The sequence below is a fragment of the Suncus etruscus genome, chromosome 5 (genome assembly GCF_024139225.1).
Source record: "Suncus etruscus isolate mSunEtr1 chromosome 5, mSunEtr1.pri.cur, whole genome shotgun sequence".
Classification (NCBI taxonomy): Eukaryota; Metazoa; Chordata; class Mammalia; order Eulipotyphla; family Soricidae; genus Suncus; species Suncus etruscus.
The window spans coordinates 78,906,522-78,920,640 of NC_064852.1; the positions used below are offsets into that span (position 1 = coordinate 78,906,522).

The 14,119-nt window shown below is 33.8% G+C and overlaps 1 protein-coding gene across 1 annotated transcript in view; it reads left to right on the plus strand.

The window, feature by feature from the left end:
- Nucleotides 1-14,119, plus strand: part of SLC4A10 (solute carrier family 4 member 10) — a 337,987-nt gene that overhangs the window by 234,502 nt on the left and 89,366 nt on the right. The window contains 3 exon segments of the mRNA XM_049773345.1: nt 4,077-4,234; nt 8,652-8,739; nt 12,272-12,418. Of these exon segments, the coding sequence (XP_049629302.1) occupies nt 4,077-4,234; nt 8,652-8,739; nt 12,272-12,418 (393 nt within the window).

Sequence of the window (14,119 nt, forward strand, 5' to 3'; positions counted from 1 at the left end):
CCTTTGGGGGGTTTGGATCATACCTAGTAGTGCTTGGGGCTTACTCCTGGTCCTGTGTTCATGGACCACTTGCGTCCCAAAACAAAACCTTAGTGGGGTTAGAATACCTTCACTAGAAGAAAGCGAGTACACGAGCGGATGAATATGAAATATGAAATAATTGAGACCATACAAAATGCATTGTATGGGGACTCATGTCTATGAGACTAGAGACAACTTTACTTTTTAGCTGATGACATTTTAAGCACAACTGTGGTATGCAAGGTATTTCCAGGGGAACAAAGGGTGGAGGATAAAAGGAAGGCTAATTTCTTACATATCAAAGTAGTTCCTGGCCCTAGGAGTCATTACTGATGTAAATTAAGGGATAGAAGGAAATCCTGGTTTTCTCCTAATAACAAATATTCTTTTTTTTTTTTTTTTTGGTTTTTCGGGCCACACCCGTTTGATGCTCAGGGGTTACTCCTGGCTCAGAAATTGCCCCTGGCTTGGGGGGACCATAGGGGACACCGGGCGATCGAACCACGGTCCTGCTAGCCACGGCTAGCACTGGCAAGGCAGGCACCTTACCTCTAGCGCCACCTCGCCCCCCCCCCAAACAAATATTCTTAACCTGAGGGAAATAGTATTCTAGCTAGGGGCTAAGACCCACTTCCTATGATCTGATAATAGAAAGAGATAAAACTTATGAAAGGGGTACAGAATAATACCTAGTAAAATAGCTTAATTCTACACTGGCCAAACCTGTTTGTAAGCAGGTATTCAAAGTGACAGGGAAAGTCCCTGAGGCAAAGATCATCCTGCTGTGGTGCTCAAAGGCAGGGAGAGAAGACCATTGTCTTGAAGATGCTATGTTTTGACTTAGCCTTAGGAAGCAAATAGGCTGACAGAAAGAGGTATCTGGCTTGGCTTTTTAGATGCAAATATACTTAGCCAGCAGAGAGCTTCTAGCAGTTTTCTTTGGTACTGAAATTTTTTTATGACTACAGGATAACTAAGGCCAAATTTCTGTAGTAGAAAAGGAGACAAAAATCAAAGAAAAAGAAAAGAGAAATATAATGTCACAGCCATGTCAGAAATATAGCCAGTAATCCACCTAGGGGTCATGATTGTCTTCTCCAATGGGCCTTCTGGCTGAAATATTTCTTGGGAGAAAAATTAGGCACTGCACCAGGAAAGCCAAAAGACACATCTGGAGTGTGCCTCCCTTGATAATGGAGACATGCATACTGCATGCCTCGACAATTACTCTTGGTAGGCTTCAACAGATTGTAAATGGTCCCAGACATCAAATGGGTTGGCCACCTGCAAGTCAAGAATCATACTTGCTGTTCTGTCTTCCCCTATACCAGGAATCTTAATTTTATATTATTCCTTTAGGCTCTGAGAGACTTCTGAAGATTTTTTTCACAGGCTAATGGTATATGATAGTCTTTTATTACCTCATTTAGTGTTAAGTGAAATAGTAAAGAATTATTAATAAAAAGAAAACTTTCATTGTGTTTCATTGTGGTTAGAAAAATAAATGTGCAAACATTAATAATTTCCATAAATTTAACCCTTGATTTTATGGGGGAGGGCCACACCCAGCGGTGATCAGGGGTTACTTCTGGTAGGCTTAGGGGACCATATGAAATGCTGGGATTCGAACCGGGGTTCATACTGTGTTGACCAAGGCAAGGCAAATGCCTTACCCCTGTGCTATCTCTCCGGCCCTAAACCCTTGATTTTTTTAAGATAAATGCTATTATCTCTAAGTTAAGAAATAAGTTTTATTAAAAGAAAATATTTGTCACATTGTTTACTGTACATGTGCTTTATTTTTGCTTTTACAAGTTTATTTAGAAGTATATTTATTGATTGCAAACTTTGAAACTAAAGATTTATTGTAACTTTAATAGGCATTTTTGCCTCATTAACTCATTGTTGTTTCTATCTTTTTTTTTTTTTTTGGAATTTTTTGGTTTTTTGGTTTTTTTTTTTTGGGCCACACCTGGTGATGCTCAGGGATTACTCCTGGCTATGTGCACAGAAATAGCTTCTGGTTTGGGGGACCATATGGGATGACAGAAGATCGAACTGTTGTCCGTCCTAGGCTAGCACTTGCAAGGCAGACGCCTTAACTCAGCACCACTGCTCCAGCCCCTCATTGTTCTTTTTATATAAATAGAGAATGGCTTATTTAAAATTTTGTGGAGAGTACTGTAGGTTATTTCTGTGTCTGATGTGTGATGTATTGAACACATGCTTCATATATTGTGGCACTATTATTTAAAAAAATTAAATAGTCATAGAATTTCTAAAGAGTCTGCTGAAGTTTTTATTTCAAAGGCAATATATTTAATTTAATCACTAAAATTTGACTGTAAACTTCTGTTATTCCTTCTCTAAGTTTTCTTCTTCTTCTTCTTCTTCTTCTTCTTCTTCTCCTCTTCCTCCTCCTTCTCCTCCTCCTCCTCTTCTTCTTCCTCTTCTTCTCCTCCTCCTCTTCCTCTTCTTTTTCTTCTTCTTTTTCTCCTCCTCTTCCTCTTCTTCTCTTCTTCCTCCTCTTCCTCTTCCTCTTCTTCTTCTTCTTCTTCTTCTTCCTCTTCCTCTTCTTCTTCTTCTTCTTCTTCTTCTTCTTCTTCTTCTTCTTCTTCTTCTTCTTCTTCTTCTTCTTCTTCTTCTTCTTCTTCTTCTTCTTCTTCTTCTTCTTTCATTTTATATTTCCTAAGGGGGCAGGAAGGATAAACAATAAAAAGCAAATATCTTACATGCAGTTAGCTCTGTTTTTATTCTCAGCACAACATAGGATTCCCTAGTATCACTCCTGAGCACAAAACCAGAAATAGACCCAAAACACTTCTGGGTGTGCCCCCCCCCAAATCTTCCTAGAAGATGTATTAAATAGTTAAGTTGCAAACAAAAAAAAACTTTTTGTCAGTTTTATCCAAATTTGCTTCACCTCCTTTATCCTTTGGACTTTATAGACTTTGTTCTGACCCATTTTTACCAACATTTTATTTGCACATAAAACCAATATGAGAATACAAACTCTTATACTACCTATAATGGGTTTTTATTAAAAGCACTCAAAATAATTTATAAACAAAAAGTAGATCTTACCAAACTATTTTAACCTATTGCTTGCTTTTAACTGAGGTCAGTGTATGCAAATTGATATTTACTTGAGAATATTTTGCTTTCATTTTTCAAACTTCACGAATTACTCCAAGCATTTTTTCTATTAGAGCTCATTTTTGGTTTTTGTACATTCATTTCAATCTCAAACATTCCATCAGTAGTTCAATGATCAATCTTCAGTAACTACAAATGTTAATATTTTTATTCTTGTTTTCTTTACTTGCCCATATCTAAATTGTCTGGTGAAAGTTAAAATTGAAGAATGAAAGGACTGAGAGTGGTAATACAGTGGGTAGGGTGCTTGCCTTGCACAGGGCTGACCTGTGCACCCAGATGGTCTCTCAAGAGTTGTCAAGAGTGATTATTGAGCACAGAGCCTGGAATAAGTCCTGTGCCGGAAGTAAGCCCTGAGCATCTCCAGCTGATCATCTCCAAAAACCAAATAAATGTCATAATTTATCTTTTTTTTTCTCCTCCCATAATTTATCTTAATATTAAATGGGATTATATTCCTTTAAGTTGGACATTGTATGCAAATTAATTTAAGGTGATCCTACATACTTAAAATATTGTCAAATGTTAAATTGTAATTTTAATATATTCAGATAATTGAAAATATACTATTTTTCTAAAATTTTTATTTGCTGATGCTCAGGAGGCTTCTTTTTAAAATACTCTGTTTTTTTTCAAATTAATTTTATAAAATATTAAATAAGCATGAATATTCAAATTATTGCTGACAAGTTAGAAAATAGACAAGTAAAGAAAAACATTTTAAAGGACAAATTAGATGCTTTTTGAAAATAAATTTATTCTAAAATATATTTAGGTTATAATAATTTACATTCATTTAAACTTATTTATTTCTGGCTTACCATATGAAAAGCACTGTACCAGGATATTACCTACACATTTTTCTAATTTATTTTTATCTTACTTTGTGATACTCACAGGTTGATCTGCATTTTATGAAAAAGATTCCTCCAGGTGCAGAAGCATCAAACATTTTAGTTGGAGAATTGGAGTTCTTAGATCGAACTGTAGTTGCATTTGTCAGGTTGTCTCCCGCTGTTTTGCTTCAAGGACTGGCTGAAGTTCCAATTCCAACCAGGTAAATAAAGATAGGAGTTTGACTGAAGTACAGCAAGTAGGGTAATTGTCTTGCATGCAGCAGACCTAGTTTCAATCTCTGGCATCTCACATGCTCCCCAAAATATTGTGGGGTTAATTCCTGAATTCAGAGCCAGGAGTATCCTATGAAAAGTGCCAGGAATTACCTCAGAATCAATAAAAGCATCTTTTGCATTGTTTTAGATTATATGTTTTGGAAAAGAGTAAATATAATTTTCTTTGAGAGTTTTATTCAAGATACTAATATGTAATTCACCAAGTTGTTTATTCATTTGTGGAGAGGAAATAATTTTGTTTAATTATTTTTCTTCCTTCTTTCAAGTCGCACTTATCTCATTGTATAAATCCTTTCTTACTATATTTATAAAAATATATATTAACCCTTTTTTAAAGATTTTATTATATTGTGAATAAACAAAAAGATGAATATCCAATAATACCTTATATTGGAGTAGTGAATCTACAAAGAATGTATATAAATGTTAGAATTAGGATAGAAACTCTTATAGTTTATGCCTGTGTATTTTCATTCTGGGCATATAATCCGTCCTATACAAAGAATCTAAAAAATACTGGTGGCAGCATGATTTGGTTAAATCCTAATAAAATGTTCTAAACTTTGATTTCCCAAATTGATTTAACTTAACTATATTAAAAATCTGTAATATAGGAAAACAGTAAACTGAATTATGTTATCATTTATTTCCGTTTCATGGTTATAAAAGTATCCATAGGGAATTATGAATAAGAAAAAAGAAACATTGAATTAATCTTGCTATATTTTCAGCAATTCATTCAGGGGATAATATTTTCTAATTTTTTTATCCCCATACAGAAGATAGGCTTCAACCCTGATCTGAGTCTGAGAATAAAAGCCTCAATGTGTAGGTCCCTAATTCTCACAGGACTAGAACCCTTAATTGTGTGTCACAGATACAGTTATTTGATGTTACAGATTTGATGTCACAATATGATATCACAGATACTGTTAGTATATCTCCTCTTTAAAACTTTTTATTAGCCAAGATAAAAATGTGGAAAATTTTAGGTGTTGTAGCAAGGAGAATTACAGGCTGCATTTTTAAAATATATGTTTAAGACCTTGGTGTCAACTCAAAATAGTCTATTATATCAAGTGATGCTTTGTTTATAGATAAGGTAATTTTAAAAATGGAATAACTTGCTCAGAGACTCCTTTTCAGTTTTGGGAGTGATACTATACCAGTAGTGTTCAGAAGTTAATTTAATTCTGAGCCCAGAGATCACTCTTGGTGTACTCTAGGGACCATATTTCATGCCAGGGATTGAACCCTAGTAGGCTCCATGCAGAGTAAACACCTAATCCATACACTATTTATTGCTTTGGCTGAAAGTTGCCCTTTTATATTTATTTATTTATTTATTTTTGTTTGTTTGTTTGGGGGTATAATTGCGTATATCTAGGGTTTACTCCTGGCTCTGTGATCATTTATCACTCCTAGTAGAGCTAAAAGGACCATACATGTTGCTAGGGACTGAACCCAGGTCAGCTGCATGTGAGGCAAGCACCTTAACCAGTATACTATGGCCCCAAACTGAGTCCTTTTTTAATAGCTCAGTTGATTAGAATGGGTTATTCAGTTCCTGTATTTAATCTGTAATTTGTGGAGGAACCTTTTGACATTCAGTTTGTAGAAAGGCATGTCTATTCATCTTATTGGAAGACTTCTGATACCAATCAACCTTTAATTTATAAAAAAAGATGGAGTAGGCACACTAAAATAATATCTGACTATGATTATGATCTTTTTTATATATACAAACTTACTGGGTAATTTAGGATTCAGATTCAAGTGTTAAATATTTTTGTAGAGGTAGTATTATAACAAAGGTTGAAATATGCCTGACATATTTGAGGCTCCAAATTTGATCCCGGGTACTGTATAAACCCCTAAAACAATGCCACATATTTACCCAGGGACTACTCAATACAGCTTGGTTTGCCTCAGTTGACCCCTGAGTATCTGCAGCATCAAATTGCCAGATCTGAACCTGCCAGTTTGACTCAAATTAACCAAGAGTGGTCCTTGAACATTATTTGGAAACCACTTCTTCCCAATTTTAATTTTCAGTATTTCCAGCTCTATATTCTCCCTCAACCATTTGGAAAGGCATCTATCTGTAGCCCTCAGAATAAAGAATAGCTATTTATAGCCATGCCTAGTATTGGTATTTCATAGAAAATGAAAGAAAAAATTCCCAGAAATAGAGATAAAAACCATATTGGGTTATACATTCACTGTGAAAATTGTCAAGGTTTAGGTGACCTCATTTCATACTCTTAGAGCAGAGAAAGTGCAGTGAACAATGAGGGAAAAATTGGGGGCATGGTAAAGACACTGTTTGAGAGAATAGTTATGAAGGTGGAAAATAGAAGAATATTAGTTAGACAAATAGAATAACAAAGTTTTTTAAGGTTCTTAGCTATTCTTTCTTAGGAAAACAAAAAAAAAGAACATACGAATATAATGGTGACACATAAAATGTCAGAAATAATCTTTTAGGATTTTATAAATAGTCCATGGATAGTCTGAAACTGAAAAATAGCAAGATGATCATTTTATTAGGAAGTTTCCTAAAAGTATCATAGTTAATAAAGCATTTCCAGCACATTAAACTATTCTTATTTAAATTTATACTGGACATTTCTGTGGTACAAACAATTCATATTTTGTAAGATGATGGAATAAATGCTTTCAGAGAAACATCCACAGTCTCTAAGGTTTTGAACTAAAGAGTCTAATTATATTCCTATATTATAGTAACCTTTAAAGTATTCATAATTAATATATATAATATAAAATATATATCTTATATATGATATATAAGATATTAAATAATATATATGATATAGTGTTACAAATTAACACTATAGGATAATATGATAGATTACAGATCATTCTTAAATTTTTACAATTCCCCTACAGCAGTGAGCTTTTCAAGACAGTTTCAAAGTTAGGACATATGTTGATTTCTTTTACAGTTTTAGTTTTGATGATGAATTTTCCAGATTTTCACTCTAATGTAACAGTGAATCTCAGATTTTTATTCCTTTACCATTTTTATTTTTTTTTTTGTTTTTGGGCCACACCCTGTGACGCTCAGGGGTTACTTCTGGCTATGCGCTCAGAAGTTGCTCCTGGCTTCTTGGGGGACCATATGGGACGCCGGGGGATCGAACCGCGGTCCGTCCTAGGCTAGCGCAGGCAAGGCAGGCACCTTACCTCCAGCGCCACCGCCCGGCCCCCATTTTTATTTTTTAGCAACAACATATCCCCCTTATTTTTTCTGCCTATCCAGTCTTATTCCTGACAATAATCTTTTACATGTAATGAAAATCTTATGTAAACCTATTTTACCATATGTTATCTCTTTGCTTATACTACTATATTTTCTTTTTCTATCAAAGTGTGCACTTAAAGTTTTCATGCTTCCAATTCAATAAGGTTTAATCCATTTCTGCTTTTCCTGTTTTTTTTTTTTTTTTTTTACTCTGAAGATTAAAGCATTCTCTTTTTGGAGGGCCACACCCATTTGATGCTCAGGGGTTACTCCTGGCTATGTGGCCAGAAATCACTCCTGGCTTGGGAGGACCATATGGGATGCGGGGGGATAGAACTGTGGCCCGTCCTAGGCTAGTGCGGGCAAGGCAGATGCCTTACCTCTAGCGCCACCTCTTCAGCCCCAGATTAAAGAATTCTTAAAATTCTTACTAATGGAGCAAAAGATATTTCCCATTGGGACATTATGCCTTTTGTTTAATTCAGTTCCTGAGCCCTACAAGTGTAGTAACCCTATTATAGTAGCCCAGCACCACCAGGCCCAAACAGCTCTGAATCATTGGCTCTCACTACTGACAAAACAGGGCCAATTTTCAACCCTAGAATTTTTGGGGAAATTCTTAAAAATAGAAAAGAGGGGGCTGGAGCGATAGCACAGTGGTTTGGTGTTTGCCTTGCACGCGGCTAATCAGGACAGATGGTTCAATCCCATATGGTACCCCAAGCCAGGAGCGATTTCTGAGCGTATAGCCAGGAGGAACCCCTGAGAGTCACCTGGTGTGGCCACAAAACAAAAACAAAATAGAAAAGAGAAGGTTAGACAAAGTAGAAAATTTTATTGACTACTGTGTAAGTAGATGGGGAAAAATATGAGTCTCCATTGTTCAGGGAGTTTAACATAAGAATTAGTCATTTAAAATTCTTCGAAATAATCAACTGTGAAAAATATGGAAATATATTTAGTACTTTAAGTTCATCATCTCTAGTATTCTTTTGATATGAGTGATGCTGTAATACTAAAATTGTTTCATATTTCTCTTTTAAAACCATGGTGGTTATTTTTTTTCTTAATTGCAGATTTTTGTTCATTCTTCTGGGACCCCTGGGAAAAGGTCAACAGTACCATGAGATTGGCAGATCAATTGCAACCCTAATGACAGATGAGGTATTTATTCAAATTTATTGGGAACTTTTTCTCCACTAGGTACACTTGACCTTTTGAAGTGTATGTATTCACTACAATTTGTGAATTAGATTTCTCTTGCATTCTCTTTCTTTTATGTTTTCACTATAAAGTTTCTTTTAAAAAAATTTTTGGAAGGAATAAATTCACACACAATAATACTGTGGTCAAAGAGAAAATGTGACATTATTAATGCATTTATTAATTTTTACTGAAACATATATTCTGTAAGAGGGAGCACTATTGTTAATAGTACTGTAAGTATTATTTTGGGCAAGGTAATTTAAGATATCAAAAATAATGGTAATTTATATGAATAATATACATAAAATTAAAATTCATATAATTCTATCAGCTCTCTCAACAATCCCTAAATTCATGTTGATATTCTTAACCTGAAAGTATGAACCAGAGGAGTTCAAGAGATGGATAGATTTCAAGAGACCAGTGCCTGACATAGTACACATAAAATTTTTCTAAGAATTTTTTGAGGAGAAGGTTTTCATCAGCTCCTTAGGGAAATTATGAATCAAACAATGTAATAAAAGTACAATTTACATGTAGTTAAAGTAAGGACTCAGAGGTTGGAAAGAGTACAGCAAAGTATGTACAGCAAGAGAGTACAGTAAGGTATCTGCTTCATATATAAGGTCATTGTGGGTTTGATCCTGCACCCAGATATCAACTCCAAGACCTTTCAAGAGTGATCCATGAATGCACAGCTACAAGAAAGCCCCTGAGCACAGTCACATGTGGCCATAAAACTAAAATCATTGCTGTATCACAATAAAAGATATTACCCAAAAACTGAACCCAAAAACCTCCAAAATATATTCAGCAACCATAAATTAACATATCAGATTTTAACATCTTATGAGTATCTATTTAAAATACATTATTGCTTTCATATTTGCATAACAATAGAGGCTAAAGACCATAAAAAGAGCATATAGTCAAAGTGATAACAAAAATTCTTGACAAAATGGGATTTGAAGGATCTTTCCTCAATATAGTCAAAGTCAGTTACAATCTCAATGGGAAAATACTAAATTTTTTCCTCTAAGATCTGGCTCAAGACAAGATTGCCCACTCTCACCACTTCTATTCAATATAGTATTGGTCATAGTAGTTAAGCAAATAAAATATATCAAGAAAAATGTATCAATGATTGTAATCACTGTTTCAAGATGGCATGATATTATATTTAGAACATCTTAAAGACACTGTTAAATAATTATAAAAAAGTATATTTGATTTTTTATATATATAAATCTTGATTTAAGCACCATGATTACAAGCATGTTTGTAGTTGAGTTTCAGTCATAAATAGAATTCCCCCGTTCACCAGTGCAACATTCCCATCACCAATGCTTCCCCCTCCGCCTGTATTCGAGACAGGCATTCTACTTCTCTCATTCTTTAACATTGTCATGCTAGTTGTTAGTGTAGTTATTTCCCTAACAGCGTTCATCACTCCTAGTAGTGAGCTTCAAATTGTGAGCCGGTCCTTCCAGCCCCTCCAGCTCTTAACTCTATTGTCTCTGAGCTTTATTACAATAATATTTTTAATTTTCCTTAAAATGCAGAGATGACTGAGACTATTCTGTGTCTTTCTCTTTCTGACTTATTTCACTTAACATAATAAATTCTATGTACATCCACATATAGGAAAATTTCATGACTTTATCTCCTTATGGCTGCATAATATTTCATTGTGTATATGTATCACAGTTTCTTTAGCCATTCATCTCTTGAAGGGCATCTTGGTTGTTTCCAGAGTCTGGCTATTGTAAATAGTGTTGCAGAAACAGTAGATTTGGATAATAACCACAGGCTACATAATGAGTATGCAGCAACTCATGACTTTTTTATATACAAATAATGAAAGAGAAGAAATAGGTATTAATAAATAATCCCATTCACAAATGTGCCTCAGAAAATCAAATACTTTGGAATCAACTAAATTAAAGAGAAGAAAGTCCTATATAAAGAAAATTACAAAACATTGTTTCAAGAAATAAGAGAGGACACAAGGAAATGGAAACACATACCCTGTTCATAGATTGAGAATATTAGCATCATTAAAATTACAAAATTTCTCAAAGCACTGTACAGACTCAGTGCGTTCCCTATAAAGACTCCCAGGCAATTTTTCAAAGAATTTGATCAAATTACTGATATTCATATGAAACAATAACCTTCCACAAATAGTTAAAGTAATCTTTGGAGAAAAGAAGACATGATTATCTCAGCTTCAAAATTACTACAAAGAGATATTAATTAAACAGCATGGTATTGGAATAAAGACAAATCCTCACATCAATGGAATAGGCTTCAATATTGTGAGACAGACTATCAGGTATATAATCAATTAATCTTTTATAAAGGGTCAGGAAATAGAAAGTGGGTCAAGAAAGCCTCTTCAATGAGTGGTTTGGAAAAACTGGTTAGTATATGCAAAAATATGAGTTCAGACAACTCTAATGCCATACACAAAGTCAAATGAATATTGATATATGAAAGAGGCTGGATCTATAGCACAGTGGGTAAGGCATTTGATTTGCATTTGGCTGATCTGGGTTCTATCCCAAGATCCCATATGGTCCTCTGAGCCTGCCAGGAGTGATTTTTGAGCTTAGAGCCAGAAGTAACTCCTGAGAGCTGCAAGGTGTGGCCCAAAAATCAAAAAGAAAAATATAACATTAATATCAGACTTGAAATTATAAGGTACATAGAAGAAAATGTAGGGAGACATCTCCATGACATTGAAGATAAATGTATCTTCAAAAACAAAAATCACTAAGTATGATCAACATATATAAATAAACATATAGCTAAACATAGATAAACAAATGGGACTACATTAAACAAAGAAATCTCTCAAAGGAAAGTGACCAGGATACAAAGACTTACAGAATGAGAAAAACTCTTCACCCCAAACCATCTAATAAAGGGTCAATATCTAAGATATTAAGATAACAAGAAAAAAATCTAATCCCATCCAAAAATGGGGTGAAGAGATGAACAGAAACTTCCTTAAAAAGAAATACAGATGGTTAAAATGTAAATTAAAAATGCTGCACATCATTAATCATCAGGAAGATGTAAATCAAAATAATGAGGTATCATCCTATACCACAGAGACTGACACACATCACAATGAACAAGAACAGTCACCACTGGTATGGATGTGAGAAGAAATGGACTTATTCACTGCTGGTGGAAATGTTGACTGGGTTCAGCATGATATGCTCCATCTGCATTCATATATAGCAAATTTCATTACCTCATTTATTCTAATAGCTGTGTTGTAGTCCATTGTGTAACTGTTCTTGGGCACTTGGGCATATTTACATATTCTGGCTAGTGTAAATAAAACTGTAATGAACAGTGCAGATGGCTTTTCTGCATTGTTTTATGGGGCCCCTAAGGTATATTACTAAGAGTGCTTTTGTTGGGTCATATGAGAGCTTGATTTCTATTTTTTTTTAAGAATGTCTATATTCTTTTGTAGGTATTTCATGATGTTGCTTACAAAGCTAAAGATCGCAATGACTTGGTATCAGGAATTGATGAATTTCTGGATCAGGTAACAGTTCTCCCTCCTGGAGAATGGGACCCAAGCATTCGAATTGAGCCCCCTAAAAGTGTTCCTTCCCAGGTATGCATATATAAAAATATTCCTTAAATTTTAAACATTTTATTATCTTTTAAATATACACATTCTAAAATACCATCAATATCTAATTATCAACAATATTCAAATCAGGGGACAGAGAAATAATTTCAGTTGGTAAGATACTTGTCTTGCATGCAACTGAGCTGGGTTCAGTCCCTGTAACCTCATATATTTCCCTGAGTATCACCAGGAATAATTACTGAGTGCAGAGTTAGGAATACCCTGTGAGTATGGCCAAGTGTGACCCCAAACAAACAAATGAACAAAAATATTAAACTCAAAGTTTTGCTATATTTGAGGTCATTTTCTTATTTAAAGCTTACCTTACATGAGAATGGTAGCCAAATACTTGCTAAGCTCTTTTCTCATGTCTATTTCTACATTCCTACTAAATTGACCTCCAGCTCTCTCACAGTTGTCTTTTGTGCAGTCTTACTTTTGACCCTGTTATTTGGGAGTCCAGCCTACTTTGACTCTAATGTACTAGATAAGTAATAAATAGATTTAAAAAGTGTTTTAGAAGTTTTCTGGTTAGCTAGAGATAGATATGTGAGCTCCTTTGCCATTCAACCATAGTATTTATAAAGGTCTTCTCAAAGCTACTGTTAATTTAGGGAAACTATATAGGTGTTTCATTTACATGTTTTTCATACAGAAGCAATTTTAGAATTTAAAATATTGCTTTTTTTTCTTAATTATTACAATTTTGTGATTTCATAACTATAATGAGATAGTTTCAATTAATAAAATTACTAAATTTTCATAAGGAGCAATTGTAAGGAGTATAGTTTTACTTATGTACTAATATATGTTTGCACTTAAAATATTAATAAGAAACTTATATTTTATTAGGAAAAGTCAAAATATTAATACAGTGATAGGGAGATTTTTGATTCTCTTTATTACCTCTTAATTGTTTTTTAAAAACCACAATGTTAATCAAATCCAAGTCCTTTTGTACATATATCCCTTGATGACTGAGTTTAATTGAAAAAAACATAGTTTCACTAAGTAATCTCATAAAATTCACTACAATGTATGCCTTAAAGTTTAAAGTTCTGTTTATGTTCAGTCCAATAATTTTCTCAGATGACTATTTCATACTTATTTTCTTCCATTATACTCTCAGAATATTCTTTCTGATCTTCATCCTTAGATGTTAAGTTACTTTCTACTAATTTGAGAAATTTGAAATGATCAAAGGAGTTCCATAGACATCAGCTACCATGCCTGCCAACATCTACTTCACTAAGTCTACTTTTCTTTGTATTACTCATAAACTTTTATTTTTGTGCTACTTCCTGTCACTGCACTTCTCAAAACATGACTCCACCAATTCCTTATATCATTGTTGTTTTATCCACACATTGTGAGTTTTAAAGTCATCATATAATTTGCATATGTTTAAAAAAATCTCAGTATCACTCACAATAGCTTCTCATCAGTATCTTTAGTCACTTCTGTAATCAGAGTACAAATTTTTCTGTATACAATAGTTTTCTCTTCCTCTTTTTAAAGCTTCTTTAAATATATATATTTAGTCAAATAATAAATATATACATACATGCTTAGTGCTTTTGTAAATAATATAGTACAATAGGGCTTTTTACTATTAAAATTATTTATATTTCAATCACCCGTGATATACTCTCAATATTCAGTTCTCATTCTGCATTTTATTTC